We start from the raw sequence: 8,984 nt of genomic DNA, 5'->3' as shown, positions 1-8,984 counted from the left end.
ACACTACATTACAGAAACAGAATTCATTATCACCTTAACTACCCACCGTTCCGTTTTCTCGTTCCGTTCGAGGACAGAATGTGTTTTGTTTAGTTCCGGAAACTCCCGTTGTTGGTGATAAAACGTTCCGGTAATCGAGGTACAATTATTATTTGACTCATTATGACTGGCACAAACACCAATGACGTCATTAAGTAAGTGGTTCCGCTTGCAATCGCCAGCAAGGTATTCCAGAGAATGTAAATTTTCTTTACCTTCGTTTTGCATTTCTATGCATATAATATGCAGGAGTGGCTGAAGATAATTGCTATCACCTAAAAATGAATTGCTGCCACATTTCTATTTCGAAAAAAGATCTCATAGGCTGCTTGATCATAACAGTTCTTTGGTAGATTTCCGCGTTTCTGCCAACTACACAGTATCGATATAACCTTTCAATGATATGGCTTTTACTTCTATTAAAAAATATACCTTAGTCTTAAAACCAGTTGTATTTTATTCAGCTTCTTGTCAATGTGACACTAATCTCCTCCTGCTTGATCATTTGAATGTTAATTTCTTGTGCTGCCTCATTATGCCTCCACCTTCCTTTTCCTCCTCACCCATCCTCCTTAGCCTCCCTCCCTCCTCCTCCTCCTCCTCCTCCTCCTCCTCCTCCTCCTCCTCATTTATCTCCTACCCCCCCTCCTTCCTTCTTTTCCTCCTCATCAATATCTAATTTTGTTCAATGTCCAGCCATACTTCCCTAGATCTACTTGTGATTGCTATTTGTCATTACTTCATGTTTTATCTGAGGCGAACCACACACCGCACTAAGATTTGAATTTTAAATTTTGTCCCTCATTTCCTTTTTGCAGTGAGTGGGTGAAGACTTCAAGCAAGAGTCAAACATGGATTAACAAGAAACAACAGAACGACGTGACATTACTCAGAAAATTCGTTGTCGGCACTGAATATGTATCGCATTTGCTCATTGGGATTCTTATTCGTCCAGATACGCAGTGTGACAAATCAACAGTGACATTTCTGTAATGTTTGGAATAGTTGATTTGTGAGGGAAGTCTTGCGGCACTTTTATTTCAGACGATCTGTAATTATGATATATTATTAACAATAGCAAGAAAACACATGCGAGGATTAATTGGTGTTTCTTAGGCTCAGAAATTTTCAAAGGGATATTTATTCGTTGTGCTACGATAAATGAGTGATACATTTATTAAAGAGGTAAATTCGTTAATGAAAGTTTTGTAATGCTTTTCTAGAAATTGGGCAAGTGATATGCTCTTTATCTTAGAAAAAAAGATCACGATTCTTTCTCATAAAAGTGTTATTCAAAAGGATGTAGTTTTCATGTAAGAAACCTGGATATCGAGCTTTTCAACGGCGTTCTTTGACATGGGAATTGTAGATTCGATTTTGAAGTCAAGGGCGCGAAACAATAAACAAGGTGAGAGCTCAGATTTTAAACTGCCCACGTGACTCCTGCGCGTGCGCCGACGATGTCATGTGATCAGAGAGTTCCCGCGAATTTCTGGTGTGAACCTCAGACATGCACCGGGCCACTGATGACGTCCCCACCATAGCGAGGCTCAGCGGAACACGTCAGTGTTGTGTTCTCTATGTCATCTTCACCATGGCTGCCGTTTGTGTCGTTGTTGCTTCGACTGACGTCACAACAAATCCGCAAAACGGTGGCGCAACCGGAAATGCCTTCGTGTACGACGACTACAGAAGTAATTCTACGCTACAGTTAGATATCGTCTTTATCTGCGATGGAACTGCCCGTGAGTATTGCTCTGCTGACGTGATGATGTCAGAAATAAACAAACATTTTCCGCCCCCTGATGATTTATTCTTCAGCGATGAAGACAGTTCTTTCAATATAAGTGACTGTGACGTAAACCCACAATCAAAATGTCACAATTTCTTTTCCAACACCAAAAACACAACGTCCCCGCCAAACGGAGTGCGTTATTCTTTGGTCAACAACTCAATAGTCGCCACGAAATTGTTGGAGTCTGATTCTTCGTCATCATTTTTTCTGAAATTGAACGTGACGTTTCACGTGTTGACTGGGGATTACCCGGATCTGTTGGTTGAAATTAACACTTTGGCCGTGACAGCTTCTGCTGACGTCATCATTGCTGTGGGCGGGGCGGTCACTTTGCAGTCTTCAGCGTTTGTCGGAGATGCGTTGGACATTCCTACTATTGGATATATTACCAACTTTAAAGATGGCATAAAGGTAAGGGATTATGTACAACGCTTATTTATACACCCAGTCACTCACTCACTCACTCACTCACTCACTTACTCACTCACTCACTCACTCACTCACTCACTCACTCACTCACTCACTCACTCACTCACCCACACGCTCACTCACTCGCTCACCCACTCCCTGCTTGCCTCCCTCCCTCTCTCAGTCACTTCAAAGAAACATTTTATTGAACCTGGACACATTTTCTCTTCATTTCAGTTTCCAAGTATCATGTCTCTTTTTCTTGTGGAAGTCTGTCTAGTCGAAGTAGACACAAACATGAATTTTTGAAGGCGCAGCGCTAAGAATAAAGCAGGAAAAAATACATGAAAGAGGCAAAAGAAGGCACATCAAAGAAAATGTCAAGCACATGTCGTATCTGAGAGATATTTATGTTGGGCATTTCACCACCAAATGCTAAGTGGCTGCACCAAAGATCTATTATCTCCCCTTCTTAACGAAAACACAAAAACCCTAACAAACAAACAACCCCCCCCCAAAAAAAACCCACACCAAACAAGCAAAAAAACAAAACAACCAACAACAACAACAAAAACCCTACAGCAACAAACAAACAAACAAAAAGAAAAACCACAGTACGAAGAGGTTGGGTTGGCTGAAACAAGGCGAGGAGGTGGTCGTGGATGGGTTAGTGTATAGTCTCCCTAAATCTTTTCGGCAATCACAATGATTTTTTTTCTTTTTCCGTGGCATAAGAGAGAACTGTTATTATTGGTTTTAGTTAGGAAATGAAAGTATAAGCTTATGCATTATTATATTTTTACCACAAATCTAGCCTCGCCAAAAGATCTTACTCGGAGAATAAAAAAGCATCGTGGATCCTCTATTATCTCCGAGTAAGATCTTTTCATGAGGCTACATTTGTGGTAAAAATATGATAATGCATATTAAGTTTGTATTTTGATTTCCTAACTGAAGCCAATAATAACAGTTCTCTGTTAAATACTCTCTTCGCCGAATTAGATATTGAACTTTGGTAAAGTATTTAATGGATATTATTTGTTTATCCTTAATACTGATTTTTTTCATAAGTATAGTTTGGTTTTATTTTCTCTTTCTTAAAGCTGACTGTCAGTTGGCAAATGAATTATACCAGTCTAAATGTCATCGTACCCATTACCCGTTTATTTGTTATACTAACTTGATGTTTGATGTTTGCAAGGTCTTTGTCGTTTCAAATTGTGCTGTCTTTTATTCCGTCATCAGCTCACCTTTCCTTTCAAGTCTGGGCGTGGATATCACTTTCTCTGAACCAGTTTTTCACGAACCCCCTCCCCCCCTCTCTCTCTCTCTCTCTCTCTCTCTCTCTCTCTCTCTCTCTCTCTCTCTCTCTCTCTTTCTCTCTTTCTCATCCCCTTTCTGCCTCTCCCTTTCACTATACCTCAACCTCATTCTGTTTTGTACTTTCCCTCCTTGTCTCTGAGACTTCGTGATTGTATTTTGCGCCTGGCTGTCAAGAACTCTTGAATTGTGAAAGGTTTGCTCCTTATGTTATGTGCCTATTACTTCCGTTCAGAATGCACAGACATGTAATCTGCCCAAATGTTCATGTTCAGACGTGTGTATTTGTGTGTGTGTGTGTGTGTGTGTGTGTGTGTGTGTGTGTGTGTGTGTGTGTATGTGTGTGTGTGTGTGTGTGTGTATGTATGTGTGTGTGTGTATGAGTGTGTGTGTGTGTGTGTGTATGTGTGTATGTGTGTATGTGTGTGTGTGTGACCTTGTGAGTTCGCAAAAGGCATTATCTTTTGGTCATTTTCATAGTTAGTTTGTTGACCATCAATGATTTATTTATAGAGGCACCAGCCATCCATGTCCAACTGTTCTGAAAGAAACTGTGCACTCTGACAAATACATTCATGGGAAATGGAATTGTTAACTGACTTTTGTCTTTTCTACATAGTTTTCAGTTTTCATTTTTAAAAAAGACCATTTGAAACTTGGTTTGTTGAACGAAAACCAATATCCCGTAACTTAATTAAGGAAAATGTATATTACTATATTATTGGTATTATTACTGTGACCAGTCGATCCTGACAGGGGCAGTATTCTATCTCAGTCCTGAATCATCATTATCATCATGGCCTTCCTCACCCTGGATTAGAATATAGGCCACGAACAAACACTTTCCATCTTTCTCTAGCCTGGACTAGTCGCTCCATATCTATCTTCCCACTTTTCTGTTCATCCATTTCCGTGGCTCTTCTCCGGGTTCCTTTTCTTCGCCTTGATGTTTTACCGTGTGGGTTCCAACCAAACACTTTCCTTGTTATTTAGCTGCTTGACTTCCGGAAAGTGTGTCCAATCAATCCACCAACGCCTTCTTCCCACCTCATCTCTGAATGGGGTCAGTCCTGAATTGAACTTTCATTTTCTGGAACACCAGAACATTCGGAAACGTCTTAGATTGTGAGACATTGTCAAAGGAAAAACTATATTCATTCTTTCAACTGGAGTCTAATTAGTTATCAAAGCATCTTGTTTGTTTTCCGTAGACTACAAACCATGCAGAGAAAGCTTAATTTTCATATTGCACAGAACATTCACCCTACCACAATACCAGAAAGACCACCCGTCATTGTAATGAAGCACCAAGTGAGCCCTTAAATGTTCCATTCATACAAAATATTGAGCTGTTGCCAACTTCTCATTGGATGGGATTCCCACTGTCAAATTTCACCATTCTAAATGGATCACTTCAGATGGAAAACACGATTATTATTGTCTGTGTCAAGTGCGTGTTTTACGACGACTGTCGGTGTGTCAAGTTTGTGGTTTAAAAAAATGTCTTGTGGATAATGAAGGTAGTATGTGTCCTCCTTCATGAGCGCTTTCTGTTTCTTTCTGTGACTTCTCCTTTTGTTTTAGTGGAGGTTTTACGGCGCTCGCAACTTTATAAGGTCATATGAGCGCCAAGTGTGACTTCTCCTACCACAGGAACAGCTGCAGATAACACTATAGCTTGATGTGTGATGGAAAGAATGTTACAAAATATTACATGTCTCTCTTTTTACAAGTATTTTATTTATGTGCAAGGTCACTCATTTTTTCTTTAATGTTAATCAAATCAGTCATATGTTACCTTTTTAGCGAAAGGACAGATTCGTTTCTGGGTACAATCTTCTCTGCTTGTGTTTTAATTTAGTTTGGCAAGTTTATGTTAGCTGAAAGAACATTCATAATCTTATTGGCAACCATTTGTTCGGACGTAGACTTCATTTTGAAAATTGTTAAAGATTCTTTAATTCATTTTAAAAATGAAAAAGGTGAACTGTTGCCGGAGCAGGTATTTATTTTGGAACTTGGCCAGGGTACTGATAGGTGAACGTTAATTGCTTCTGTTTTTATAGAAGTCTAACGCCTTTCAGGATACTATGTACACCAGACCAAAAGCGGATTTCATAATGGCCTTACCTCACGACTGAAACGAGAGAGGACACTATATCTTTTTAAGAAATCATTCTCCTCCATGAATGATTTCTCGAACACGTCCGTTGTTATGTATTAGAGGAAGTGTCTGCCTCAAAAAGCATGCTAAAGCAAGAGTGAGATGATCAAGGAATTTCGGAATATTTAACAGAATGCACAGTAGCCTAGCTATAATTACAACACTAAATCTCTTTTCTTCTATAGCTGAATTAGGAATAAAACCCCCAAGAAGTGCCATTTGTGGTCATAACAATTTTTCAAACCAGTATTGCGTTCACACAACTATGTGTAATGAATCGACCTAACCCAATCTACCGGCTCCTCATGACCCTTGTTGAGCCTCCACGGCATCGATCTCTGTCACTCTCAAGACTACAGGCCTTCCCATTTCTGATTCACTTCTGTGCCGTTCCCCTCCTTAGTCACGAATCTCTTCCACGTCGCCACATATACCGTGGTTTTCCCTTTCAGCAGTCTCTTCCCTTTCCCTTGAAATATTCTTGAGCCTCCACATCTTGTAGCCCTAAGGCCTTGATCTCTCGAAAGTTCCGAATATACACCACTCGATTAAGTTGAAATCGATTCGGGCCGATGAATCCCTTGGGGCTATGACCTGTGTCTATTCACAGAGTCGGATTCCATTATTTGAAACCCACACTTGCTGCATTTCCGTGCGAGCATTTATGTGAACGGGCAGAGAAACGCACTCATTTCCCTTCATTAAACACAAACACATACATACAATTACACACAAACACAAACGTGCGCTGACGGACACGCTCACACACACACACACACACACACACACACACACACACACACACACACACACGCGCGCGCGCGCGCGCGCGCGCGGACACACTCATACACACACGCACACATAAATATGCCTTCACATGTACATGTAACTTCATAATAATGACTTTTTTTGTCAGACTTTCTTTACGATTCCCTTTTAACTTGTCCTACGCATTCTGAAGCCAACGCACGCCCATCCTTTTCTTTTCCCTTTTCTTCTCTTCTCTCCTTTTCTCTTCTCTTCTCTTCACTTCTCTTCACTTCTCTTCTCTTCTCTTCACTTCTCTTCACTTCTCTTCACTTCTCTTCTCTTCTCTTCTCCTCTTTTTTACCCCCTCTCTCTCTCTCAGTCTCCCCCTCTTTCTCTCTCCGTTATATCTCTCCACCTTGCCGCTTCTCTGAAGTATCTTTTGCAATCTTTCGGGCTTCACCCCCCTCCTCTCCTCTCTTTCTCTCTCTCTCTCTCTCTCTCTCTCTCTCTCTCTCTCTCTCTCTCTCTCTCTCTCTCTCTCCCTCTCTCTCTCTCTCGCTGGCTATTATGATATCAATGTCTTGCTCTTATCTCCTCTTTTTCACTTTGTCTCATTCTTGTGGTATATCTTTGAGCATTGTCCAGCAAAAACGTGAGCTCATTTTTCTCTCACGTCTTCAAATCTTTGTTTAAGAGGGTGCAAATTCTCTTGCTATTACGTTTTCACGAAGACACTAAAATTTGTTTGAAGATGCCTAAATTCTTTGTGGCATACAAGTAGAAAGCATACCCCTCCCCCCCCCCCCTTCTGCACTTTTGAAAAATAAAGAGATAGAGAGCCACATCAGTACAAGATCAAGATGTTCATTTAGAAGAAATATGTTTCCCCTCTGAGATTTATTGGGTTTTGGTATGGTATGGGGGTTCAACGGTTCTTCAATTTCAAATTTACTGTATAAGGGAGGCGCCTCCTAATTCAACACTCACCTTCAACATGACAGATCCATGAAGGTGAAGCCCCTTGAAAACAAAACACAACAACTAACGTTCAAGGAATTTTTTCTGGATTCGAACCATGGCAATCTACAACATAGCCCAAGATAATACCGATGCACGTATATATATTATATATGTAAATAAAAGTGCGCCCACTCTCGAAGTCGCGGAATGGCAAACTGTTATGAAAGGGGCACAATAAGTCTGAGCAATAGAAGTGAGGTTCCATGTTCGAAAAGATTTCTGAAAAGGTAGGCATGTTTTCCTCAGCATGGTGTCGATTTGATCTTTTCCTTGCTTGGCAGCAGCTGTGATGGAGCTGTCTTTAAGTTTTTAGTCCCCCCCCCCTCTCTCGCGTTCTCTATCTATTTCTATAACCCCCCCCCCCAACCCTCTCACTCTCTCTCTCTCTCTCTCTCCGATCCAGACCCTTCCATTCTGTTTTTCTCTGGATCCTATTGACTGACTGTGTGAAGGTGACCCAACCCCACCATCTTTCCCCTCTTTAACAACCTCCTACCCCCCCAAAAAGATACAAAGCAGAAACAAAAAATAAAGAGAAAGAAAGACTGAGAAGGTTAGGCTCTTAAGGTGGGTTTTTTTTAAAATTAAACGTTTAAGGTCAATGGTCCCCATTGCATATCGCATACACAGTTTTACTGAAGAGATTTCCTGAAATAGCAGACATTATAAATGACACAATATCACTAGCATTTTAAGAAAAACGTTATGTGTCGCTAAACACAATTTCCACAGTGAATTAGATCTCATAGTGACGATGGTACATGTAACTTTTGTGGGTTAAACACTGTAGATTTTTATAATTGGGTTAAGGGGAAAAGGTGTGTGTGTGTGTGTGTGTGTGTGTGTGTGTGTGTGTGTGTGTGTGTGTGTGTGTGTGTGTGTGTGTGTGTGTATGTGTGTATGTGTGTGCGTATGTGTATGTGTGTGTGTGGGGTGGTTGGGGGGGGGGGGGATTGGGAGTGATGAATAATTTCCTTTGACATGCAAAACTTGAACAATAAGAAAACAAAACGACCTTCATTTTCGATTTCATGAGCGATGCACGTCTCGCAAATACGTGAATTTAGAAGACCTGGATTGCAAAAACATGAGAAAACTAACTCACTCTTGCAAACACAATAGTTCGTGCGCTGAGACTGTTTGCATACTTTAGGGCTGTGTCAATGTTAGCCTTATCATTAGTGTGTCTCGCAGAGCTCTCGGTCTTCGATAATTCTTCCTTTGTTTGCCACGCATAAACTTCATGGTCTCGGAACATTAAGTCACCTTTCACTAAATATGGGTTCACATGTGATGTAATGCCACTGGTCTGGATTGGATGAAAATGTCGAGTTTTATTGAGGCAAATGAGTTCATTTTATTTTTCATGACAAATTACTCCGTCTTCGAATACCCAATACCATGACCAGTAGGGAGTTTAAGTTCAACATCAACAACAACAACAACAATAGCAACAACAACATCAATAACACCACCACCACCACCACC

General features: G+C 40.7%; 1 protein-coding gene across 1 annotated transcript in view; it reads left to right on the top strand.

Moving 5' to 3' along the window:
* The first annotated feature begins 861 nt into the window (after positions 1-861).
* LOC106012208 overlaps positions 862-8,984 on the top strand; it is a 142,109-nt gene continuing 133,986 nt past the window's right edge. Inside the window, exon 1 of the mRNA XM_013084406.2 lies at positions 862-2,245. Within this exon, the coding sequence (XP_012939860.1) occupies positions 1,550-2,245 (696 nt within the window). The 5' untranslated portion in view covers positions 862-1,549. The remainder of the gene's footprint in view (positions 2,246-8,984) is intronic.

This window comes from Aplysia californica, unplaced genomic scaffold, assembly GCF_000002075.1.
Source record: "Aplysia californica isolate F4 #8 unplaced genomic scaffold, AplCal3.0 scaffold00291, whole genome shotgun sequence".
Taxonomy (NCBI): domain Eukaryota; kingdom Metazoa; phylum Mollusca; class Gastropoda; order Aplysiida; family Aplysiidae; genus Aplysia; species Aplysia californica.
This window is presented reverse-complemented; position numbering and strand designations above follow the sequence as displayed.